Source organism: Danio rerio, chromosome 17, assembly GCF_052040795.2.
Source record: "Danio rerio strain M-AB ecotype USA chromosome 17, GRCz13ab, whole genome shotgun sequence".
Taxonomy (NCBI): Eukaryota; Metazoa; Chordata; class Actinopteri; order Cypriniformes; family Danionidae; genus Danio; species Danio rerio.
In genome coordinates this window covers 29,180,336-29,206,903 of record NC_141037.1, presented here as the reverse complement: position 1 = coordinate 29,206,903, position 26,568 = coordinate 29,180,336, and the positions used below count along the sequence as shown (strand labels likewise).

The 26,568-nt window shown below is 38.6% G+C and overlaps 1 protein-coding gene and 2 long non-coding RNA genes across 6 annotated transcripts in view; all 3 read right to left on the bottom strand.

The window, feature by feature from the left end:
• The window catches only part of qkia (QKI, KH domain containing, RNA binding a), an 87,274-nt gene that overhangs the window by 15,400 nt on the left and 45,306 nt on the right, over positions 1–26,568 (bottom strand). For all 4 annotated transcript variants that reach the window (NM_131224.1, XM_087288578.1, XM_087288577.1 and 1 more), the window contains 2 exon segments: positions 11,544–11,687; positions 22,440–22,556. In NM_131224.1, coding sequence (NP_571299.1) covers positions 11,544–11,687; positions 22,440–22,556 — 261 coding nt within the window.
• Positions 5,066–10,818, bottom strand: LOC141378582 (uncharacterized). Its single transcript, XR_015513451.1, has 2 exons — positions 8,209–10,818; positions 5,066–8,128 (listed from the first exon to the last, which is right to left on the bottom strand). It is a non-coding gene; the product is annotated as an uncharacterized LOC141378582 (long non-coding RNA).
• LOC141378584 (uncharacterized) lies at positions 23,253–26,051 on the bottom strand. The gene is made up of 2 exons (XR_015513453.1): positions 25,815–26,051; positions 23,253–25,668 (listed from the first exon to the last, which is right to left on the bottom strand). It is a non-coding gene; the product is annotated as an uncharacterized LOC141378584 (long non-coding RNA).

The window sequence follows — 26,568 nt, the reverse complement described above, 5'->3', positions numbered from 1 at the left end:
AACATGTAGCAAACACATGGCTTTGGATAAAATAAAAACCTTCTGTCTGAAAAATGAACATTTTATAATATGTAGGCCAGATTGGAGTGCGATAGCTGTATTTAAAATACTGCACAGCTGTTTACATGTACTGGACAAAGGCATCCATACAGGATTACACTGGATTTCGCCAGAGTAGGCTGTGAGGACAGATCAGACTAAGCGAACACACAAAATAAAAAGCCCAACAGAAGATGAGGAGGGAGGAGTGCAAAACAAGAGCGAACATTAAAATGATCCACGATTTCCATTGGTGCAACACACTGTAAAACCTTCAGTCTACTCTCTCTTTCTTTCTAATTTCCCCTCTTCTCTTCCTCTTCCCCACTCTCTCCCTCACTGCCAGACGATGTTTTGTTCTGCTCCTATGATCCTTTAATGCCACCCAATCGAGCCGAGAATATCTTGAAAGGATTTGGGAAGGCTGATCTGGAGGTTTAAATACCGCCGGATTTGCATCAGATTCCGAGATTTGAGAGTCAAAGCTGAGCCGTGCGCTCAGTGTCGCCTGGGCTGTCAGTTTTGGACTGTGACCCTGCCTTGTCTGCTCTGCAACCCCATAACCTTATGATTGGGCAAATGGGAAGAATGAATCAGGAGAGGAAGAAAAAGGCCTGAATAAATAAGTCAGCAAGTCCCAATAAAAGCAGCACTATTATGACTGCCCTTTGAACATGAAGCGAGGACGATGGACCATGCTGAGTCTAATATGAAAACAGCGATTTCCCGATGGCCTAGCGAAGGTTACTTCACAGTCAAGGTTAGCAGCTGCAAAACGAATGCACAAAATGAAGAGTGTTGGCCAGTGCAGTCAAGGTCTCCACTGTGATGGCCAAACTGCTCTGTGGGTCAGGGCCAATATATTAGCAAGCAGAAGGCACAGAGCCCTGATATACCAATGCATGCTGCGTGAAAAGATGTTTCGCTCGAGTAAAATTAGAAAACATTGAAATTGAAAATAACCGAGTCCACACACACAATCTTGATGACGTGTTCAATTTTGCTGACTTCAGGAGACACTGTGTACTGCCAATGTGAGATTGCAAATGAAGAGTAATGGAGACGTATTGAGCGAAATTGCAACCCAAAGCATCTGGAGAAGGTCAGGATAAACTAATCTAAACTAAGAGGAAGAAACTTCTCAGATCAGAATGATTGCTTGAATATTTCTAAGAAAGTAAATGTTCTACATGCAATTAAACATTGGTTATCATCTACAAAAGCTTACATATGGCCTAACACAATGCGGTTGGCTCTTCGAAGACAGTGCAAGATGAAAGGAATCCAAAGCTGGCTCTCTTTGAGAGATTGTTTCGAGAGGACTCTCTAGATGCCAGGGCTGATCCTAGTGGTCCCCGTCCCTAACAGTCTCTGAATGAGCGGATAATTAGCCCAGACACCATGTAACAGGGGTGGGAGTGCAGAGAGCCAAAGGGGGCACAAAAACATCCCCGTAACTAGGCTAGCGCACAAACACTGGCGTTTCAGTCTGTAGCTATTCTCCCTAAAGTAAAAGGATTAGTGGCCTGTTCAAAGGAAATGCAGTTGGACTGATGTCCGCAGGGGGTCTTTTATGGGAACCAGAAGAGATTACAGCCAACTGTTTTCAGAAGAGTCAAGGGCTGGACTAACCTCCAGAGGTGGGCTGCAAACTAAGAGGTTTATGTTATTTATCCAGATAGCTTGTTACAGAAAGGAGAGCTTGGGGATGGACTCTTTAACTTCTCAAAGTCGCAAGTTGACTTTGTGCCTCTTTCTGGAAGTTGTGGTTATGGTTGTAACCTACAGCCACTTCAAAGTCTCAGTCCAGAGCCATCTATAGTTTAAGTTAAAGATGTCACAGACTGTTTTTGCTGAAACCTTATCTGTCTCTGTTATCAGTCTTTCAAACTATTTAAATTAAGCCCATGACTACAAACCAGGGAGGAGCAGGGTTAATGAGATTTCAGTGTTAGATTGATTATAGATGCATCAATGTTAATATAAATTTTAATTGTGACACCCAGCTGATCATTTCCAGTTTATTGCTGATGAGTACTACAATTGTAGCAATTTTAATTATGTACTTTTTTGATTTGGTTTTATTTATTTATTTTAATAACAAACCTAGAAATAGTATAAAAAGGGAATTTAGCAGCCAAAACTTTACAATGAAAATGATTATACATATTTATTCATTTAGTGATTACATTTTTTTTATGCATAAAATACACAAATATATCAAGGCTCAGATCATCACACATTACTGATAATATAGCAATGAGTCTTGTTAACATTACAGATTTATGCTTCACTGATTTCTCTGACAGAAGCACTCCCAGACTTCCAATAAGGGGTGTAAGATTGGAAGGGAGTGGAAATTAAAGCAGCTCCGTCACTTCAAATGAACAAACCTCCTAGAGTTTCTGTACAGTTGAGTAAATATCATTTTTCCAACAGCTTTCTGTTGGCAGTTCAGCATAGCTACAGAGAAAAGGGAAACTGCAGCATGAAAATGTTTTTTCATTGACATTCACAGTGGACTGTACAAAAAAAAATGTTTTCAATTATCAGCATAAGCATCTCTGCCTTCTCTCCATATTTATTATTTAATGTTTATAATTTGAATGGTGTGGGACAAAATTGTAAAACGACCTCCTTGACAAAATCCTTGGCATATCCTAGAGGACTCTTATCCTCATCTGAAGGATCTTGTTCCTCTCATGGCTGAACTAAACCTATCTAGAGGGGCTCCTACAGGTCAGGGCCACGTTATCTACCTCTGCAGTAACAGTGCTACAGCACAGCTAATTTGGGTGGTATGAGCAAATCATATAACATATGAGTTCATGATAATGGACAAGTTGGTTCAGATTGTTTGCATTGATGCAAGAACTAAAAATTATAGCACTTTTCTAGCAAAATTGTGCTGCTGCTCGGTGGAGGCTCTTAGGGTCACTGATGGAGCATTTTACAGGACCACAGAGGTCTGTGTAGAGTTCGCAATTGAAATCCCAGCAACAACAACACTTTAACGCAACTGCATGTTCATTACTCAAGATAAGTAGCAATAACCCAAAAGCACAAAATGATGCCTTTCTTATTAAATTACGCATCAAATTCACAAAAAAAGTGTCCATATAGAAGTAAAAAAACAGAGCAGTTAAATAAAATGCTCCCTACAGCATCAGTTTTCTTTTCCACTTAAGAAAAGTGATTAACGTTTGCGGCACTATTTTTTAACCACAAAACAGCTTAGAAGCATACGAGAGCGTCTACAATAATATGACGTGAAATGTGATTTCAAGACAGTAAATAAATGCTAGTGTCTTTTTACTGAACTACTGTCTCATTTATGGTGACACTTGTTATGCCAGGAAAATCACTTTAAACCTGAAAATTAAAAGACAAATCCCATTGCACTGTGTGAAGTGGTTCACTTCACACATCGGTGCTTGAATTTGTGCCTTTAAAATGGCAGGTGCTCAGGTGAAAATAGGCACACAGTAAATCCCAGTCTATTTTGGTTCTGCTCTTTCCATTCTGTTCAGTGAGTCTGACGAACTGCCAGTCCAACGAAGCGTTTGAAGCTGCTGCCAGCAAAGGCCGGATTAGCATACAGACCCCAAGAGAAGCCTTTTCCTGTTGCAGTTCTGGTGGTCAGTAAGCCCAGGGTGCAAACCATGGCTCCAATCAAGAAGAGCGCAGAAAGTAAAAGAGGACAGCTGCTTTAGGGAAGTAGGGGGAGAGCATACTATAAAGCAGAACATAGCACAGAAGGATAACAACCTCACCCTCTTGGGCCTGTAGTTTTGAAACTGCAAGCACTGCCAAGACCAGATACCATTTCGACACAATCAGATGCTGCAAAACAAACAACAACAAAAATTCCGATTCTCCAAGAAAAAATGGCTCTCTGGAATGTCTCAGTCAGCCATATTTTTTCAGAACAGCTCCTCACATGGTCAGCTATAACAGGGCTTTGTGCTTTGGATAAATATGCAAATTAAGTTATTTTGTTTTTGCTGGAATCTTGAAAGTTTAATAGAGTAGTAATACTATTAAACAAATGAATTTATAAAATATAACAATAAATATTTCATATATGGTCACTGATTTTGCAAAACACTATGCTTTAACTATGTCTACAGTATCAGTTGTTTGACCCTTTGTTCAGATTTTGTACACACTTATGTAAGGAGCAGTGATGAGTGCTGATGTCTCTCCAGCTATCTACAAGCCACGTCACAGAAGCAGCGCAATGGGGCCTTTACAAGCTCACGGCTGAGGATGTTCCCATTACCCATGATCCTACGCTCTAGACCCTGCAGCTGGGGTTTGAGAGTGATCAGATGCGACACATGCTCTGAAAACAGGGACACAAGAGCACTCTCGGACGGGTTGCACTGACCTGCAGGGCAACTTGCATGCATTTCAGGAGGCTGTCGTCACAGGTGGTTGCATTCACATACATTTTTTTCGCCTGTCCTTTGTCTTCCAAAATCTTCACTGATCTTAGCTGATGAAACTCAAGCCGCACCGAAGTATTCCAGTACAATACAGACAAGATCCAATCACTCCAAATACAAACGCAGTTACAAGCTTTAAGGGATAGTTCTGCTAAAAACAAATATTAGTTCAAAATCATTTACTTATGCTATTCTAAACCCATATTTATTTATTTCTTCCTCGGGCACACAGAATGTTGCTGCACATTCAACAAACACCAGTTTACAAGTTTGAAACCATTGTAAACAGGAAGATTTTTTTGTTGCTGGCTGCTGAACTATCTTTTAAGATGTGGCGCACCCACTTTATGCTCACTCACACAGAGCCCAGGTGCGTTTCCTGGTTCATTTGGGATGTACTCTGAATCGGGCTCAGACCAATTCAGTTGGCCACCCCTTGCCAATTGACCATCGCTTTTCAGAACAGTCTAAGGCAACTGTACCAAATGCGAGAACGCCCTTAGAAATGGTCTATATGACAAAAGTCTCATACCACAATATGTTATGCTGATAGCAATATATCACAACTTCTAAACAAATTTCAATCAATTAAATGTTTATTATCATACCTTCTTTTTTACATTTTAAAACTACAAAGTCAGAAATATATTGTTTCATGTGTGATCATATGTCTTCCGTTATTTAGATTATCAAGGCAAACGTTGGATTAAAAATGTTGAAAATAATATAAATAAAATTATAAACACTTTTCAAAAAGTAATGATTACTGGTCCAAGATGAAATGTGATAAAATAATGTTTCTGTTTGCGTCCCTGTAATTTTGCACTTGTATAAATTACCAAAAAGAATTACAGCAAATGTGTAAACACCACAAAATAAATGATAGAGCATATTACAAAACTATATACGGCAGCCCTACTTTACTGAAATTACAGTAATTAATTGACATGAAATGGGTGCACCACAATTATGAGATGCCCTGGTCAGAAAATGCTCAGTAATTGGATAGGCCTTCTCACCAAAAATGTTGAAACAACATCGAACAGCCAGATGGCATTTTGTTCTGGTTTGTCACATGGGTCTGATAGAAGGTGAGAGTGATTATGCATGTTCAAGAAAAGGTGTTTATCGATCAAGATAAGCTGGCTGCCCAGAACCGTCCTCGTTTCAGGCAGCATTCCATAAGACACACTGCCCGTGAGCTGACGGCGAGAATTTGGCTGACGAGGACGTTACGCCCCACAGACCAAGGCGCCTGTCGTATATTACACACCATCTGTCTCTCTCTCTTGCCTTTCCTCTGAGCTTACGAGTGAGTGAAAGGTCTATAACCAGGTGTATGGTGTGAAATTAACTGTGCTCCTGAATTGGGAAAAGATTACAAATGCAAAGCACCCATGACAACTCAGAGAGGCTTGAAACCTCTCCAGATTGGGGACTCATTGTGCTCTGCAGAGGAGCTGAATGTGATGGTTATTGGAGTACATGGGATAAAAGATGTGCCAAAAGAGATGGTGTGTGTGTGTGTGAGAAGAATAGACAAGAGAAGGAAAGAGGGCTCCAGGCTACAGTGCAAACACTGCTAACCCAGTCACTTTGTTACAGGCAAGGACGAGCCCATTCACGGAGAGATGCTGGAAGCGTTGTGTGAGCGAAGCTCCCCATTTCTCTTCTTCCTTTTCACCTCCCTCCCATTTGCTTTGTAGCCTTTAAAGATATTGGAAGCATTATGGAGGATGCAGGGAGCAGCAAGTTGGTTCTCTAGTCGATTTCTGCCTACAAGCACAGGCAGAGTTAAAACGAAATGCTGGGAGAAGGATAGCAATAAGAAAGAACGGAATAAAGGAAAGGGCCAGACTGCTAGGCTACAATACACACCCACATAAAGCTGCAAAGCCATTGAGCTCTGGAGGCAAAACTGTTACTACAGATATGCCACAATCTAGCAGGAAGTGCCTCCCTGACAAAAACTGAACACAAAGTAAAACTGAAACGCTACATGCTCCTTATAGCCAGGGGCATCCACAAAAGAAACGAATAGCAGTGGCGTACAGAATTTAAATAAGGTCTTCATCCAACATTATGATTTCAAACCTTTGCTCACTCTCGATGACAGCCGACCCAGTGCGCTGACATTAAAATAACCCAGAAAAAAATGTTTTGACACACCACTTTAATTAGCCGAGGTAAAGGGAATGGACACATAGTGGCCTAGATTCTTAATGAGATGTCATAGGTGTGAGCTTCTATTTCACCACGTTCCCTTGTGCACTGATACCAACAGGGAGCAGATAAGCTCAAGTATGGTTCTGTGCAAACACCACGCCATTTGAAGCGAGGGGGTATTTAGAGTGAATATCTCAGGCTAGCATTTTCCCAGAAGGCCTTTCATAGGGCCTCTGAGAATGCTGGGACAGCAGGATTAACACTGACCTCACATACCAACACAGCTATTGTCAATCACTAGAAGTGACTTTCTGCTGTCTGTTAGATGGATTCTCTCTCTCAAACACACACCTCGAGGGTAAATGAGCAATGTCACCTTGTAGTAAAAGAATCTCTTGGCAATTTTGACACACTGCATCTTCTAAACGTCTAAATCCACAACACCCGTCATGGGCGTCAGCTCTCCTGGGTTTAGCACCACTAACGAGAAAACCAATTTGTCATGTTTTTAACACATTTCAGAGGCTAATTACTTTGTAGGAAGGAATTGCACTGTTTTATTCTCTCTGATCATCTCCAAATGGGTTGGCATATAAACCAGTAAATTAAATTAGCAAGGATCTGATACGTAGATGTGTCCCTGACTACAACCCATCTTTATTTGCTGCGCTGTAGCATGTCATAGAATCTGCTGGAGATTAGAGCTGCCTCATAAGCGGGGTTGCTATAATCCTAGCAGCTTTCACTGCCTTCAAAAATTGGGCCTCGAATCTGAGAAACTAGCAAAGCAAGTATTCTAGTGCACAGAATCAAAGACAAATCATTATGCATACAAATTGCATAAAAAGGGTGATGTTGCCCAAGATTGTTTGATACAAAAGCATTGAAAGTAGATGTATAACTTGAGCTGGCCACACAATCAGCGCATTTAAAAAAAAAATGCAATTTCAGAGATAAGATCAGTGATTTGCTTATTTATTTATTTTTTATCAGCCCCATCCTAATATTTAGATTCCCCCATTGAAAGTATGATACTAGCTTCACTAAGCTCACTAAGAATGTTCTGCTCTATATTTTTCAAAAAATAATACATTAACAGTTATCTCAAAAAGATGCATCAGTCCCCTCAATGCTTTCTGAAATTTCTGATCATTTATAAAGTTGCAGCTGCAACAAAAATGATAACCGAACTTGAAGGCAGGTCACGTCTTCGTAAATGTAAATGCAAAGCCCTAAATCTGAATTATATGCTATAAGTCAAACTCCAAAGGATATAGATCTGTGTTGCTCTCGAGAGTTTTATAGACCATAGTTTTATACGTCACCATGTGGTTCAGCACTTTTATGAACAAACACAGAGTGTCCCTCTAGCAAAAGAGTAACACAGAGGACAGAAGAGTGAGAGAGAAAATGTTTGACCAGCATCCCTTTCCACCATGGCGCTCATGTTGGGACAGACACAATCACACTTAATTCTAGGACTGCAACAATTAATAGCTAAAAATCAATATATATTAATAATAAAATGCCACTGTGGATTTGTTGGGCTGCTCACATGACTGAGGAATGTTGACATGATACACTGCTGCAATGGAGAGTACAGAACCAAATGCAGTAAAAAGCATGCAGCCCTAGCCTTCCAAGACAGGGGAGAATTTTATGTTAAATGTCTCTTAAGACAGTAACGGGACAACTATGCAAGACTGAGCTTTTGTGACATGGAAGAAGCCTACAACAGTCAACTTCATCATGTCAAAATGGTATAGCTTAAGTGCTTTTGTTTAAACGGTTTGCTAACTTCGGGACTTTTGCCCTAGATCAGTTCAGTTGCGACTTGCAAGCATCGCATTGCGCAATCAGCTCAGGAGCTATAGTGATGATTAATTAAATAGAACTACTTTAGATAAGCTTGAATTAAATCATGGAAATGTAGTGAGACACCACATATTTTAAATCAGCAGACAGCAGAAGTAGGAGAATACAATTAATCAATATTATAGTCATCAATGAACGCTGATAGAATTACATTTGTCCACTGAGCAGTAAAATTTCACCTGATCTTCAGATTTCTACCTGTGCTTCAAAAAGAAATATTTGTTGTTTATTTATTCTTTATACTTTTAAAAAATTTCAAACTAATTCTGCTGCTTAACATCTTGTTGTTAGTGTGTTTATGTCCTGAGTTCAACACTTGCTTTACTTTTCAATTATTTATATTTTGGATATTTAAATAAGTTCTACTGTTCAAAAACTTTGTTTAATTTTTTTTTTATTATTATTTAAAGTTTAAAATGTCAAACATAAAGATTCTTAAACTCCATGTGTGACTTTTGCATTTTTAAAGCATACTTTTATATATAAATAATACACTGATTAATGAGTTAACATACTTAAGCAAAAATGTCAAATAAAAAAAAACATTTACATTTATTCTATGAATAATAATGATAGAAAGAAAAAACTAAAATCACCTGACTTAATTATCAAAATAATCATTAGTTGCAGCCCTAGCTTTAAGCTACTTCTGATGTAGGAATCACAGTCTTTTAAAAATATAACAAATCATATAATTTACAGAAATGCACCAGAAATACTGGAATTGCAATCAAAAAAGAAACAAAAAAGTAAAGGCTTTTTTAGAAGTGATGCTGATTTGTTGTGCATCCCTTTGAATAGAAGAACACCAAAACACAGACAGTGGAAGAGGGACATAGGCTGGTCGATATCTGCAGGACAGCAGAAATGCTGCGTGATGTCATGCGTAAGTGAAAAGATGAGTGAGACTGGAGCGGAAGAACTGTGGGAAGTGATCCGCATGTAAAAGTGTTGCTCGATCCTTATCTTTTGCCTTCCATTATGTTCCAGCCTTAATCCTCTCACTCGCTGCTACCTTCATTACCAGCCCACCTTCAACTCAAATCTCTCTCTCCGTGTCTCTCCCTTTCTCCGTTTCTCGCTGGGAGTTGAAAAGTTCACAGGGCCTTTGAGCCGAATCTCTCAATCACCCCCTTCTAACCCTGGGCTGTGAGGCTATGTGTGTGCGTGTGCATGTGCATACCCAGCGTATATGCACAGAGTCTGCCGATCATTCAAATGCTGTGTGTGGAACTGATTCCTTGAGCAAGGCTGAAAATTTCAATTTGGTCTCTGCGAGCGGGAACCGTTCGGCTGTGGCAACTCTTCAGGGCCTGGGCCAGGATTACAGATTCATGCGGTAATGTGCTAGCTGCCTCTCAAGGTAGGTAGAAATCAATATCGCAGATGTTTATAAAACAGAGCGCCTCTCTCCGAGAGCTCTGAGACACTACTGCCCCCCTTTCTCTTTGCCCGAACCAATAAAATCCTTTGCACAATGACAAAATGAAGAGCCGAGAGGAAACAGACTGTGACCCCGTCTGTTTCATAATGTATTTAATAAGACAATTTCATGCCTCTAAATGAGCCAAAGATATCCTTCATTAAGACTGCATGGGCTGAGATGGACGGTTTGTCATTTAATCCAGTTTAGCTTGGCATGATAAAGGGCATTAGAGTCAATCTGCCACACACAGAAGCAGCAGGAAAGCCAAGTTTAAGAGGAGCTTCATCCGTATGGCAAATCTTGAAGAGACAGATCAGGCAAATATGAAACTTCCATCAATTACTTTTAACTTGTGAATGTCATTTAAATTTGTCAATATGCTTAGAATTTCATGAATTGCAGAAAATAGAAATAATATCAAAATATAAACTGACTTTTTCATTAGGTCCAAAAAATAAATAAATAAATAATAATAATAATTTTTACAGTACAATTTACGATAAATGGGAAAGACATGTTTAAAAGAGCGGGAGTGTTTTATAAGACGGAAAGAAACACATAATCCAAACAAATACTGGCCTCCTGAGAGTTTGAGCATAGTTTGCGTGTGCGTGTTTCCAGCAAAGGAGGGATGTACATGGTGAGGATGACTTTGATCTTAGGGGAGTATTGGGTCAGAGTAAAAATTTGGAGAGAGCATGTATCCATTTACTCATCTCCCTCCCACACACACACACACACACACACACACACTATACAGAATGACTCAAAACACACTCGGCTATGCATGTATGTTTTTTTGGACTAGTGTGTGTGTGTGCCAAGAGAGAGCTCATGTGCTGCATGTGTGTGGAAGGTTTAGGGCCTTCATCCTCATATGGAACAAAAGATATACAGGCGCAAAAGGAGAAAAATCCCTAAACAAAAAGGAAAATGTGGGGTTTCTGGACTAGAGAGAGAGCAAAAAAAAAAAAACCGACACAAAGAAACTGGAGAAAGCGAGCGGCTGAGAGCAGTCAGAGCACTGCCAAGGACTCCATGTCCCGCTCTGAAATGAAGCGAGAGGCACATGGCTGGCCGGAACGGCTGCTTCTGGCCAGGTTTCAGTGGGTCGAAGCCTTTCCACTATGTCGCCTGATAGGGAACAGGCTCTTGCAGCTGTCCGGCCATTCTGTTCACTGCAGGCAAAACAGCCTGGAGCCCAAGACCCTGACTTAAGCGTCCGCACCCCCTGCAGCAACCGATGGAGGAGCAGAGAACAGAAAGGTGGAATGGGGCGGAAATCTGTGGGAATCAGGTTGCAGAGCACCATTTGTTCTCTGTTGGGAGCCAGAGATAAAAATATCAAATCTAGCAGAAGACTGAAGCCAGGGGTCAGGGGTGGGATTAAAATCCGCCCCATATGCACAAAGGCATCACACCTAGAACAGGAAGCAGGATAGAATGTTTTGCCAGATTCAACAGTGCTGCCTTACATCAAAGTACAAGCCTCAAGCAGGTCTGAGGAGAGGATCTCAAAGGTCAAAACATTTGTAGCATCACTTTCAAACCGCAAGTATATTTGGGAAGAACAAACATGTGCAACTTACTGCAGGCACCAGTAGTTTCTTGACCTCTTCGACAGCTCTTCTCATCTTGATCTCAGCACGTGTCTGTGTGTCCTCCACTGTGATCAGTACATGCAAATCTTCATTTAGGTGCTCCCAGTTTGGCTTCCCTCTGTTCTGTTCCTCCTAAAAAAACAGAAAACGAGAGAGAGTGAGAGATGTGTTGGCAGTGACAGACTTCTTACAGATTATTAAACTTCGAGTCGGTGTGAAAAAGTGCAACATTTTTTGTGACAGCCGGCACGCTGAAGCAGCCTCACAGTGAGTTAAAGATGGTTGTTCTTCACATTAACATGCACTGGGAATCGGAGTAGAATATTTACCACCACATTTACAATTAGTCAGTTAGCTGCCGCATGTTATCTCAACAGAAAATAGTTAAAAAAATGTTTAATTCTGGTAATTAGTTGGATTTCCACTAACAGTGTGGAAACTCTGCAAATCTGTCAAATGCATCCTCTCAAAAAATGGTCAAATTAATAGCACTTAATATAGTTAACATAGTTTCGTAGATAGCTGGGTTTGTGTAATGAACCTGTTGGTAAAAAGGCTACAATTTATTTATTCAGTACAGTAGCAATGCAGTCTAATCGACAAATTCAAGTAGAGGACAAAAATATTCTTCATTTTAAGCAAAAGAGGCAAAGCAATGAGGCTCTTTGAGCACAATTCTCCTGGTGATCATTTAAAATGGCCTGCAGTTGGTGTGCATGACCGTTTGATTGGCTTGGGTTAACAGCAGACTGCAAAAGAAAGCCATTATGCTACAGTAGAGCTGTCTGAACAGTCAGAGGTGCTAAACTGAATGAAAAAAATAAGCTTTACACTCTTGAGGGTGGGCCTTTTTCAAAGCCAACAATTACCCACCACCCAAGCTTTCAACACCTCTCAAGAGCCTGACAAAGATGAAGTACTACATTAATAAAAAAGAGAGAGAGAAATATTTGCCAGCCCTTTACTATGCCAAGAAATGCATTTTTTTAGTGACTAAAAGTTTGATTCAGTGCTCTGAGGCTATATAGTTATGCACAACAATACAGTCAAAAATAGAGAAGTGTTTCCCTTGCATTTAAAAAAATAAAAAAGTTACGACACACAATGTTTTCAAAACATTGTAAACATGCTGTATTTTGTATGTCAAACCAGTAGTTGATGTCATCTTGTTTTGTAGGAAAGTGACGATTAGCTAACTAACTGAAGATACACATTCTCACAGATCTAATTTTAAATGCCTTTAAAAGACATCACATGCGCTGATGTGCATTTAGAATTTATATATGAGAGTGTGTACACATTATATACATGTATGATGCATCTCTAGTGTTGGTTGTTATAATGGTGAAATCCATTTCGCTAAAGTAGCATTAGTGAATACTTGAGCTGCAACATCAGTTCCACAGATGACAATAAATCATCCTAGATACAAGGCATTATTTGCACTATTTATGCTCAAAGTTACAGATAGGAGAATTTGAGGATAATTTTGAGGGTAATATAGAGCACAAGCTCATTTGCGTGACCCATCCCATACCAACTTTGCATGAAATGGCCAGTAAAACTAAGACAAGATCCTTTTCACATTGATTATAACTACAATGTCAGCATCTGTCCCACCCATGTATGCCATGATGCTTTCAGATCATTGCTCAGACAGACACCTCAATTAGGATGCCTACTCCACAAATGAGCACAGTGTGGTGGATCTCGGTAGGCAGGAGAAAGATCCACCTGACATGCTTACTAATGCACAGACTGAGAATTAGTTGCATGTCTATGACACCGCTTCCACAACACTGCCATGAATACTGTTGCTATGCCAATGTTCACACATACACAAATGTACAATATACTGTGAATGCTTGCATAATGGCTGCCACAGTATTCGATTATCACTAAACAATTACTGAACTAAATACATTTTATTAATAAATTATTGAATTGTATTTATGAAACATGACATGATAGAAAAGCTATATCATGAAATTGTGAGTGTTGCTTTCAAATCTAATTTTAATTTTATACAACAGTTGTTTTTTGTTTGCTCAATGAAAATAGATCAAAATAAAAGTCGAAAAAGAACATTTGCATGTTAACTCAGCACTACAACATTTTGTTTTTGGATGAATTTGTTTATTGGAGCCAAGGATTCATTAATTCATTCATTAAGACTCAAGATTCTGTTTTGAACATTTTTTTAAGTATTAAATTAAAGATTAAGACAGAAACTTGCAGCCACCAAGTTTGTGTCATCATAGCCACCAAGCAAAACACTGTGTGATTAACTAAAATATTTGAATAATATGACGGCATAACTAACATACAGAATCAGCATTATGTGAAGCTGTTTTCTGTCCAGAACCAATTGGAGCGTTCTGACTTGATCAATAGAAAGATTAATTCACAGTGATCACAGAGAATCTGGAGAATTCTAGAATGAAATGAAATGTTTTAATGTCTGCATGTTTATTTCTAAAAAATACATTGTGGTTTTCAATGGGAATACAAATAAAAACAGGATTTGATCAGCAAATTTATCAACTTAAAAATAAACAGATGCACTGAACCATGATCCTGATAAATCATGGCTTGTGATCGTACAACTCATTTGCTGCAACATTATGCTTAAGGTGAACTCAAAATTCTGTATGGAGAGAGACCTTCAGATCGGAGAGAGCAGGAGGCATAAACTACACACACCCGCCCACCCCTGCCCATAAGAGAGCAAGGTCATTTCATGTCCCCTGAAGGTGGATGAGGGGCGGGTAACTTCAGGCAGGAGAGCAACCCCAAAGCCTCTGAACTGGCTAAGATTCTGTTTACTGACATACAAAACCAGTGGAGGGGAAACACGTGACGACAAACCTAAGAAGATATAAGAATTCATCCAAAGGGAGCATGTCAGCATATGAGTGGCATGTTTCTAAAGTATATGCTACTTAAGATTGCACATGCACCAAAAGCAATACAAAACACAACAAATAAAAATAAACCAAGCAAAGTTTTATCAATCAAAGGCATTGATAGGACAGTTTCACTGGCAGTTGGCCTTGCTGGAAATAATCCCAACACTCTATAAATATTGTTCATATCAACCAGAGCAGACTGAACTCAAGCTACAGTGTTGAACAGCTGTCACTGTGGAGTAGTTTACATGCACCTGTTCAACAGGAGTGGAAAACCGCCTAGAAAAAAACCCAAAAAAAAAACACTCCCAACATGTTCAGGAGATCAGTTCAAGAAGGGACTTAAGTTGAGATGTTTAATGGGCAATATGCACAGCTAGTGTTTTTCAGGCAATGATGAACTTCTGGTGAAAGCTTTATATGACTATTTTCATAAGATTCTTTTGACAGCATCAATGTTGTAATGTAATTGCAATGTAATTACATGTTGTAATGTCTACTTTACACTCATACTTTGAGTACCATTTACAACAGATACTTCTACTTGCATTAAATTTTAAGGCAAGTAATGGTACTTTTGAGTATAATTTTTCAGTACTCTTTACACCACTGCGGGTAATTGTTTAAACAAAGGCACCGTTGTTTGAAGCAGGCTAGTGCAGAAACTCCATTGAAAATACTGGGGTGAAACTGATTTTCATATTTTAAAGACATGGAGCGAAAAAATGTAATTTAATGCAGTGCTTCTTGTTTGGTCTGATACCTACTTTATTTTGTATCTCAGCTAGGCAATGATGATCGCTGTTTTTTAAAGACATCAGATCTTAAACACAGCGATTTTTGTCTGGGATGACAATTAAATGGAAGCCCTGGGGATGACTAACTGAAATTAAAAGTCTGTGTGCATATACCCCATTAAGAGGAAGTTAACTTAAACACTTACATTTAAGGCACATTAGAAGAATATTGTTCACATACTGTATGTATTCTTTCAAAGCTCAAAGCAAAACAAGCAAACAGGCACAAGATATCCAATATATCCACAAGAAATGAATCTTCAGAATAAAGAACAAAGTTATTTTTATTTAATTTTTCATAAATTAGTTTGAGGACCCATTGTTGCATTAAAAACCAGCTTATTGGAATAGTAAGTTTTAGTTTTGTTTAAATGCAGAATTTGGATAAAAAATTGTTAAAAATCTGTTTGAAAACTTCCCTTTTACATCTCGTGTCTTCTCTACTTTCAACCACTTTCCACATTTGCTGAGGGCAGGGACTATTACAGCAAAAAGATTTAAGCAAAATTTATATAAATGTTCAATTAGTGATCGTTCAGCAACTTTAATGGTAAAATAAACTAGACAAAGGTATGTATCTAGGTATCTATCTAACTTGTTAAACCTTCAAGCTACTGGACTTACTGTGCTCCCATGGATCTCTGCCCGAGATTCAAAAAAAAAATTAAAGTTGATTTAAATGAGGTCAGGCTTTCCATCCAATAAAGTTTAGCACTAAATAAAAAGCTATTTATACAATTAAATGCAATTGAGTTGGTTTAACATGATTTTATTAAATAAAAGTTGAATACATTTTTATGTTTAAATTCAATTCAATTCATCTTTATTGGTATAGCGCTTTTATTATGTAGATTGTGTCAAGGCAGCTTCATAGTCTCTTTGTTTTATTTAAGTTATCCTAAAATAACTAAAAAATATTAAGCATATTTCATAAGTTACATATACAGTTTATTGAGACTGATCTCAGAACTAATTTCAGGACAGTTGTTGCTCACTGAGCAAAGCAACAAACTACATTTTAGTTAATTAAGCTGCCAACACCCAGCATGGGTGCTTCTGCAAGGTGGTAATCTCAAAACTATTACATGAAAAACCTTCTAAATCTTCAAACTGAAGTGATGGTTACATTTAATGGTTTACACGTTTAAGTGGACTGAACATAAAACTAAAAAATTGGCCAAAGGAACTACAAAGATTGTGATGTTTCAGCTTATTTTAAACAGGTAGTTTGAACAAGCAGCAGCAATCTTTTATTAGTGCACTGACACTTGTCATGGTTACCAAGCTGGCCAATAACAGATCTTGAGCTTCGGTTCAACATGACGTGTAGTTACATTTTTTTAAAGGTTCAGGGTCTGTGTTAAGGTAAGTCAAAGGTAACACTGGACCTAATATGCGTATTCAATGCAGAAGTTTAAATAGGCCTTATCAGCTGCCAATCTATACTGGTAGAATATTTTGTTACACTCAAACCAATTTTATGGCTGCTTGAACAGATTCGACAACATGAAGATCTACACTACAAAACCTATTAGGTCACATGAGTTTTTACTCCCACTGTCATAACTCCATGCGTCATAACTCCAGTCCTCAAACTTGATTAGATCTCTCCCTACTTCTGCATCTTTCATGACTTTGCAGTTTTAAGTAACTTATTATAAATGAGTGCTGTGATACAGGTGTAAAGAAAAAAGAAAGAAAGAGGACTCAATTTTACCAAGAACAAAGAGTAGAAACTAAAAGGAGAGAAATGACAAAAGGGGGGGGAGGCTTCTGAGAGCCTACTGTGTGGCTCTGGAGAGGTACTGTGATGCTCCGGTGAGGGTGGCCGTCTGTTACATTTGATCTATGCTGTGGTTTCTGAGAGCCCTCAATTTGAACAGTGTTTGATCAGAGGACGAGGCTACAGAGTGGGACAGGTTATTATCCAGAGTTTGTCTGTCCTGTCCTCTCCTATTACATCGCCTTGAGCTCAACTTCAGTACGCACACACAACAAACGTGAGGACGTGGTGTCTCTTGAGGCTCTGTGAATTGGTGTGTACACAGTTCTTGAGAGGGTAAATGGGGTTAAACCACCTTTGGGGAGCTGCTGAATGAAACGTCTGTCTGATTTAAGACTAATGAAGCATTTTCTCTTGAGACATCAGGTGATCCATGCCTTTACCAGAGCACACATTAAACATCATTAACAAACAAACAATTTGCTGTACCCTGCCGCATCCCCACAAACCATCTAAAACCAAACCTTGTGTGATGAGAAAGAATCCCACTCCACCACTTTCCTGAATAAGTCACTCCTTTCTCTTTCTCTTCATTTTCCTGTGTGTCTCTATCGCTCTCTGAGTCCCCAGAGGGAGCAGCAAACTAAATTATTGAGAACACAAAAACGGCTTGGCTAATGGATGCTAAATAAACAACCTCTCAGCCCAGATCCATCTTAGTCTGCCCACAACTCTCTTCAGTCTCTTTAGATGGTCCTAACTATACTCACAACCGTCAATTTTAGTGTGTGTGGTTCACTTTACACAAACTCAGCCTCTCGTTTACTATTGACACGGAAACAGAAACATTATGATTGCTGGAAAAAAAATGGCAATTGTATCCATTGTCGTTCGTCAAGAAGCAAGTATTTCTCTCTTTATAATCAATGTATGTTCAATAGAAATCACTCTAGCCCTAACTCTTCACCCTCTAATATCACAAGCTGAAATAAAGTACTATGAATGCTACAGCAGTGATGAAAAGTAGAAAGAAACCATTCGTGTATTGTGATGTACAGCTAATTAATTATCAAAATTGTAGTCACCATGATCTGTTAGGGTTAAATCTAAAATGTGAGATTGAAGTATGTTTTTAAAAACAACGAGGGCAGGGTTAGAATTTATGCAAGTAGAGGGAGATCCCAGTGCTTTCCACAGGTTTGAAATATGCTTGCATTGGTAGCCAGATTGAAATACACCTTTTACCCACGGCACATAGTTACCTACATGCAACAAAAATAAGTGATTTTTAAAAATATTTTTATGACACTTATATACGGATTCTTTTCAGCGGGTTGAACTTTAAAAAAAATAATAATAATTATTACTTTTTTTGTTGTTGTAATAAAGAAATCCACTATTTGTTTTCCTTTTTTCTATTCAGGAGCCATGTGCACCCACTGGCAGGTCAAATCTGCCGCTGACATTATCTACAGTATTGTCAAATCATGTTAGATATGTTTAAAATATGCTATATCAACTATCAAATTAAAAAAAATTATATACAGCAAATGAGAAATAAACAACAAAGGAACAAAAACAGAAAATATCCTTAAAAGTATAATTACAAGAAAAAAGTAGATTTAAATAAGGCAGATGTAACTGTGTCTAAAGGTTTACAAATATTTTGCAGCCAGTTTAGATGTAATTTAGTCCTCCAAGTCTATAGAACATTTTATTTTAAAGAATTAATTATTTAATGTTTTACTCATTCTTGCAGCTATGCATGTGCTGTCAGCTGCAAAGCCAAGTGAAAGTAAAACAGGCTTAAAATAAAAATGTAATGCAAAAACGCACACAATTAACAACAACTTTAGAAAGCGAAACCAAAAGCTGAATTCCGGACATTTTATGAGATTTAGAAACCCCAGACAAATGTATTAAGTACCAAAAAGGTGCACCTCTGGCGTGTTTGCTTGAGAGTTGACGGTTCTTGCGCGCACACAATGAGCAGTAGGAAACGTGTTGGGCGAGAGGATTTTCCCACTGGTTAATCGATTGCGGATGTTTGATTATATTGGGCAGATACAAAAAAAAAAAAAAAAAAGGAAAAAAAAATGTAAAAGGATGATAATAGTAAAAAAAAAAAAAAAAAAAAAAAAAGGCACCAAATATACTTGGCCAGCTGTTAATATACCTGGGTGGCCAAAGTAAAGTCTATTTGTGGAACTTCTGCTTTCACTTTTTTTCACATTGTAAACATCCGAGGCCCTGTTTACACTAGTGCGTTTTAGTTTTAAAACGGCGATTTAGATCAAAAACGTTCCGCGTCCACACTAGCGTTTTACCTAGCGTCTCTGAACATATCTCTGTCCACACTACGTCACCGAAAACGTATATCACGTGACCATTCGCGCACTCTGGGCATGCGCTTTCTAGTATAAACAGGAAGCGTGTGTCTTGCTTAGCATTTGGTTATTGTTAATCAACAAACGCCGGTTGGACATTAAACGTGATGGCAAAGAAAGCATGAGAGGTATTTTTGTGGACAGACAACGAGGTCGAGTTTTTACTAAACGTAACAAATAAATAACTGCACAATGGCGTCTAAAACAGACAACAGTGCAAACAACGCTCCCATTTCTGTGCCCATGTTGTTGATTACAGTACTGTCTTCCAGTAGCAGTAAAGCCATGTGTTATAGTCATGTGATAGTGGCTTGACGAATGAGGGAAGGATACACAATGACACAAAAGCCCCAATCATGTAGCGAATCTCACCAGTCCCGCCTCGGTTATCAGATGTCTCTGTTTTTCGTCATCCACACTGAAACAGAGCAGCAGCGTTTTAGAATGAAAATGGCCTCTCCAGCGTTTCCAAAACGCTCCATTTTCGACGCTCAAGAACTCCGGCGTAGTGTGGACGGATGGCGTAACCGCAGAAAAACTTAAAACACGGGGCCTGAGACGCAGTAAAGTGTCCACCATGCATTAACACGTTCAGATGAGTCTCTTGTGGCCACTTGAGTTTGGATTCCGTTCACACCCTTAGCTCTTATTTTGCCACACTGTTCTTCGCCTTCATGGTGACAATCAGCATGACCAACAAGATGGCAACATTTCAGTTGTAACCCGTGTGTTTTTGGTATAACACAGTAAAGTATAGCCACCTTGCTTTTATGCAATCTCACAACACCGCCAAGATTGATCATTTGTTAGGTCAGAAGGTGTAAAGTAGGTGGTCTTTCACAATCAACCATATGATTAATTTTTGACACCCCTGGAAGTGGCTAAACATTGAAAATGGATAAATAAAACAAGAAACATTTAGGGATTAATGGCAAATGTCCATTGATTGTGGGGAATTATGTCAGTGGAACAGCATGTGCTCCCTGTAGTAACAGTCAGTTGTGTCAGTTCTTAGCTCAACTGAAAATCAGCGGAAACACAGTATCACAGGTACCCCAGCCAAGAATCTGCAATATTTCAGTGGAAAAAGGGATACATAGTGAAGAGAGTTCTTTAAGAAACTCTGAATAGGAGGCAAGGTAGAAGTTCAACCTCTGTATTGTGGAAAGATTTAGTCATTCAGACAAAAGAGTGTTTTGCATTCAGCAGGGCATCGGAAGATACAACCACTACAGAAATGTTAAATAAATGAAGAGACACAAGAGAGAATTCTTTCTAGGATTAATCCATTGCTGCATCAAGCCCCTGAGTTCACACATATGGCTTCTCCAGAGGGGAGCACAGCTGGGGCCCAGGTGTGTGTGTGTGTGTGTGTGTGTGTGTGTGTGTGTGTGTGTGGGGTAATGCTAATGCACAGTGATGAGGATTTCCTGATAAAACAAATCCACCGGGACACTGACAGAGAAAGTCAGAAAAAGACTAGACTATACAAATCTTGCTGATTCCAGGAAACAAGGTGGACTGCTTAAGACTATAACAATAAATCAGCTCAGTTGCTTACAACAGAATCAGCCATTTCTTCTTATTTCTCAGTGTGTATTGCTGAGCAGTTACAAGTACAAATGTCAATTTGCACGACTGGTGAAAGTCTCTGCTAGAGCCAATGAGTCTGTACTACATAACTCCTGAAGCCATAATTTCCCATCAGGCAGGGTTTAGCTCTTTCTCTGCTGATCCCACAGTAGAAGTCGTCTGAGAATGTAAAGCAAGGTTTAGGCTCTACTTTTGAGAATGTCTACCCTGTGCTTTTGTTCTTTCTTACATCCACAACACTGCATACTGGACATAGAATTGGGCCTCAGTCGAAGCACTGCAAGCTAACAGTGAGTGGAAAAAAACAGGACAGAACAAATGATTGAATTGGCTCATTAGAGACCAACTAGATCCAAATGGCAAATGACAGCAGAACGCTGTCCGCGAAGGAAAAAGAAGGGGTTCAGGAAGCTCCAAATTGCAACTAAGCGGTCACATTTGTCCATGCTGGTTCAACATGTCCGACTGGTGCTACAATTTTGTTCCAATTTGTGCTGGTACCCCCACTTTTTCTTCATTTGCTGAATTTTTTTATAAGGAAATCTGAAATGGTCCAACCAAACTGAACCACAAAGCATCTGGAAATCTAAATGGACAGTGCAGATCAGGTCAACATGGAGCACAGACCAGTCTGAACAGTGCTGATGTAACCTCTAAAGGTCTACTTACCCTATTCAGTGCATGATTTAAACCTGCCTCGAAGAGCACATGAACACTAACATGCATGCAAAAGAATGCAACATCTAGCATCAATCGCAAGAGCGCCTCTAGAGGCCACAGAAGTAAGATTTAGGTGTACTTCTTTTTATATGGCCCCTATAACACTTATCACACCAAACCCAATTTCATCAGTGTTGTGGCACTATTGTAAACTCTTTGGAAGAGCGAAGCTACTCAGAGTGAAATCTGAATAGGAAAAAGGTGCGATAACAAGTAAACGAAATAGCATTAGTAACAAGTGTGACTCTTGAGGCCAAAGGAGTGAGGTTTACGACAATAATTCTTACTAGCTGTCCTCCATTTACACTGGTCACTGTTGAGGGAACTAGTTCAAGTCAACATTGTTGTAACCCAACTTTGGTTCAAATATGGACAAATCCAACATTGGATTAATTTTTTCAATTAAATTTAAATGACACTTTTTTACCCCAGTGAAATATAACCAACTTTGGGGTATAGCAATCCAGAGTGTTCAATTTAAACTTGGGCTATATTTACATTCATGGTTAATTTGGGTCAGGGGTGTCCAAATTCAGTCCTGGAGGGTCAGTGTCCTGCAGGTTTTAGCTCCAAGACCTATTAAACAAAACTGAACCAACTAATCAAGCTCTTTAGGTACACTGGAATCTTCCAGGCAGGTGTGTTCAATGAAGTTGGAGTCAACTATGCAGGACACTGGCCCTCCAGGACTGAGTTTGGACACCTCTGACTTGGGTCAATGAACTAATAAACTATTATTTCTCTACACGTCTTACCTTCTTTTTGTCTCTCATGGAGCTTCTCCCTCTCACCATGATCTTGCAGCCAGTCTCTGCCTCCAGTTGCTTCGCTGTGAGTCCACGAGGGCCAAGAATTCTCCCTACAAAATTATACTGGAAAGAAAAGAGAGACAAATTAAAATGCATTCAGAAACAGAGATGTCATGAAGAACATATTATTTAAATAAAAGGTTTATCAATAAATAAATGTCAATTTAAATCACCATGCTGTTAATCTAATTCCAAATTTATTGGAACATAAAAGTAGGGTTTATTGGCTTTAGCTTTATAACTGTTCCAAAGAATGAAAGTTAACATTGACAGACTGGCTTCCTGCTCTGGTCTACTTTTGTGAAAAGATAAAAATGTCATGAAGGCTAAGAACAACATTATTGGTGAGGGAAGTAAATCTGTACAATCTGAGCTGAGACACCATTTAAAATACACAAAATCCTCCATCTGATACTGAGCAAAGTATGTAATTGTGCATTTCAAGGAACACAACATTAATACATTTTATTAGTTCCGGTGTAGCTTTCTGGAAAGCAATTTTCACAATGTTTTTCAAACTAAAAAAAGAAAGAAAGTGAAAATACCTCAACTGACCAGGTGGCTAATTAATCTTTCACCTAAGGTAGCCATTTATGAGCGACAGCTTGAGGGAATGAGGATGCCGGACAGAAAAGGAAAAGCTTGAAAACATAGTCAAGCTCATGTTTGCCAAACAAAATGCTAAGCAGTGCTGCAAAGCCTCTTTCTTGCTTGCTTTTCCTCCTTTCTGCTCTTCATTTTTTATGTCCTTCATAATTCTTTCTTTCTGTTATCATGCTGCGAGGCACAGAAAAGGAGGAAAGCTGGCCGTATGTAATGTAAATAAGAAATGAAACAACGGGGGAGAATTAAAGAATGGGAGGGGTCTTATCATGGCCCTTGTCCCTGACGCTGTGCTCCGGGGCTTTGTCTGAGAGCACGCTTTATTTACCTCTATAATCCTCCCAGCTTTACCATGCCTCTCCGACAGCACAGCTCCGAATAAAAATAATAAAATAAAATCCACCCTTTTTCACTCTTTATCTCTATCAGTTCACTTCTCTGACTCAGGGTAAAGACAGAGAGAGCCAGTCGCCTTGTAAGTGCTTAATCCTGTCCTGTACGAATAGAGCCCACATCCACACTACAGCTTAACATGGTTGTCGCTCCGCTTTCGAATGCATAATCCAGTTCTGCATGCACACACTTTGGTTATTTATGAGCGTTATAGTTCAATTAGTGACAACCAAAAAAAGTAATGTTAATTAAAAAACAAAAAAGTAGCAACTGAAACTACTTTTGCTCAAATAAATTCTCTGTTTCACCATTAATCACAATGATTGTGTTGTAAAATCTTTTAAACAATTTTGTAACCTGATAATTTAAGTGCTTAAATACAGGGTCAGCATAACATATGTTAATATGTTATCTAAAAAGTACTTGTATGTAAAGGTATAATAAATATAAAAAGTACAAAATGGACAATACTGTACTAAAATGTTTAACTTTAATGTTAATTATTGTGGAATTTAAATGAACTTTTTTGTTTTCGATTTTCCAGTACATTTTAAAATGTATTTATGTGAAGGCAACTAGGGCTGTGCAATTAATCCAAATCGGATCACAATAGCATTTTAAAATGTTGGGATTAGTTAATCGTAAGTGGCTGTGGTATGTAATATATGTATTATTTATTTCTCCCGACCAGAGCAAATGCGTGACTGCCGGCTGTGTGAGTCTTACTAGCCAATTTCGTTCTGCCCAATCAGAATTGCACAACAGAATTATGCGGAACATCCACAATAAAAAAAGAAGACAAAAAGAAAAAGGCAGACAAAACATAATAGACAAGTTAATATAAAAGAAAAACCGCATAGGCAACATGGAAATATTTTGGTTTCAAAGTCACAGACACCAAACAACTGGCAATTTTTAAGAGATGTCATATAATTATTGCCACGGCTTACAGATTAAGCAAAAGCTCGACTAAAAAATAAAATCACAAATAAAAATGCAAATCGCAATTTGTTAAAATAAACTTATGAACTGAATAAAAGAAAAAAAAAAACATGATCAATTTCAGTGCATCGTTTCAGTATAAGTTTTTTGTTGTTGTTGTTGTTTTTATTTTACTAACCCCAAATTTTCAAATGTAGTGTCTCTGCATTAAGAGAGGAATTGCATGCTTGCTTTGTTGAATTATGACACAGTCACACATTGTTAAAGAAGGTCAACCAGCTCTGGTCATGTATAATTTGTTTAAATAGCTGTTTTAAATAAGTAGCACCACAAAATCAAAATAAATAAATAAATAAATAAAAATAAAAAAACAACTGCAATAACATTTCTTTCCCCAGTAGCAAGGGGATCTAACAGCTACAATACTGAACTATTGCCACTTTCTAATTAAAAGCCATATATCCCATATATAATGTGGTTGGGTATTGTCTGGGATTATTTTGATACTGGTGCTAAATTGACACTTTTAAGATGGTAGCTGTGACAAACATTGCCTGAACCAATACTTTTGAATTGAATTAATATATTTCTTTTGATAATTTTTTGTTAGAATGAATTTAAGATTTGCATTATGCAATTAACATTACATTAGCTTACTACTTGAAATTAAAATTATATTACAACTACTAGAGAGACAACTACTACCTGTGGAAATTAGGCACGGAGATTCATATGCTTATTCGGTCTGATGCATAATGGTTACATGATGGCATTAGGCTTTGGTACCCAACCTTAGTTCTAAAATGTTGCTGTGTCAACCATCAGAAATGACTCCTGTATTCACTGTCTTCACTGCTAAAACTTTGCAGAGTTAATTAAGATCAATAGAAAGGGGTCTCTTAAAGACAACACACTATTAGTCAAACCCAAAGATAAACAGAACATTGTATAAACAGAAAAAAAACAATGCTGTTTCTCTCCAAAAGCTTGTCACTTGAACACAGGCGACGCATTGTAAATCTGACAGCTCCAACTGTGTAGGTGGATCAGAACCGCTGGAGTTCTTTCCATACATCCCGAATGCTCTCTCATGAGACTTGGGGCAGCATACACATGTAAAACTGAGTAGTGCTGTAAACTATCACATGACATCATCATCAGGAGACAGCCAGAAGTGACAATCAATGCCTTGGGTAAACATGAGCGCTGAATGTCCCTCACATAACCCTCACGTACACTGTAAACAAAAACCAGACACTGATAAAACAGCTACAAAAATACATATCCAACAACGTCGAGAACACAATGATGTGATTTCAGGATGATCAGTCATCATCAGGACTTTCATCACTTCCTCTCTTTCACAGGAGCGCAGTATCGCACCTGCATGATCTCTCTCTGTCTCTCCATGCAGATTAGAGCGGATTCTCCTCTGTGCGTCTGTGTGTGTTGATGTTGATTGGACATGGCAGAGAGCAGCGGCCTGATGCGGTGGGGGAAATTGCTCACTTTGAATACTGGAACCAGACAGTAATTACAGCCTGGAGGAGATGCCACCATTTTACGTCCTGTACATGGAGGCATGAGGGGAATGACACAGGGGGAAGGAAAGAGAAAAAGCTACAGTTTTCAGACCACAAGATAAGAGAATGTTTTGACTCTGGTAGCACATTTTTTTAAGAGATCATGAGAAGGGCAGAGATCACCCACAGAATGCCTGGAAAATTCCACTTCAGCGCCACATAAAAGAAAAACAACAACAAAAACAAAAGAGGAATCTGGGTGTCGACTCGTTTAATGAGCTCAAAAAGAGAGAAAATAATCTAATAAACTCTAGACTCACCACACTGAAAACACAACAGCTTGACCTTAGCAGTTATTTATTCAATTTAAATGAAACTTCACATATTACAGCTCAACTCAAAATAATGCTTGTATTTCAGACAGACAAGGGAAAGAAACTGACTGAAATAGTTCAGACAAAACCAAAAATAAGCACAGTAAGAGAAACATTATGAAATCAGACGCTTCTAGTCTAGACAGCTTTGCAGAGCATAATGCGAGCTACCTTCAATGTACTTTTGTTGTGTCATTCTATTCAAACTTTCATTGGTTTCAAAACATTTTGCAGTAAAGA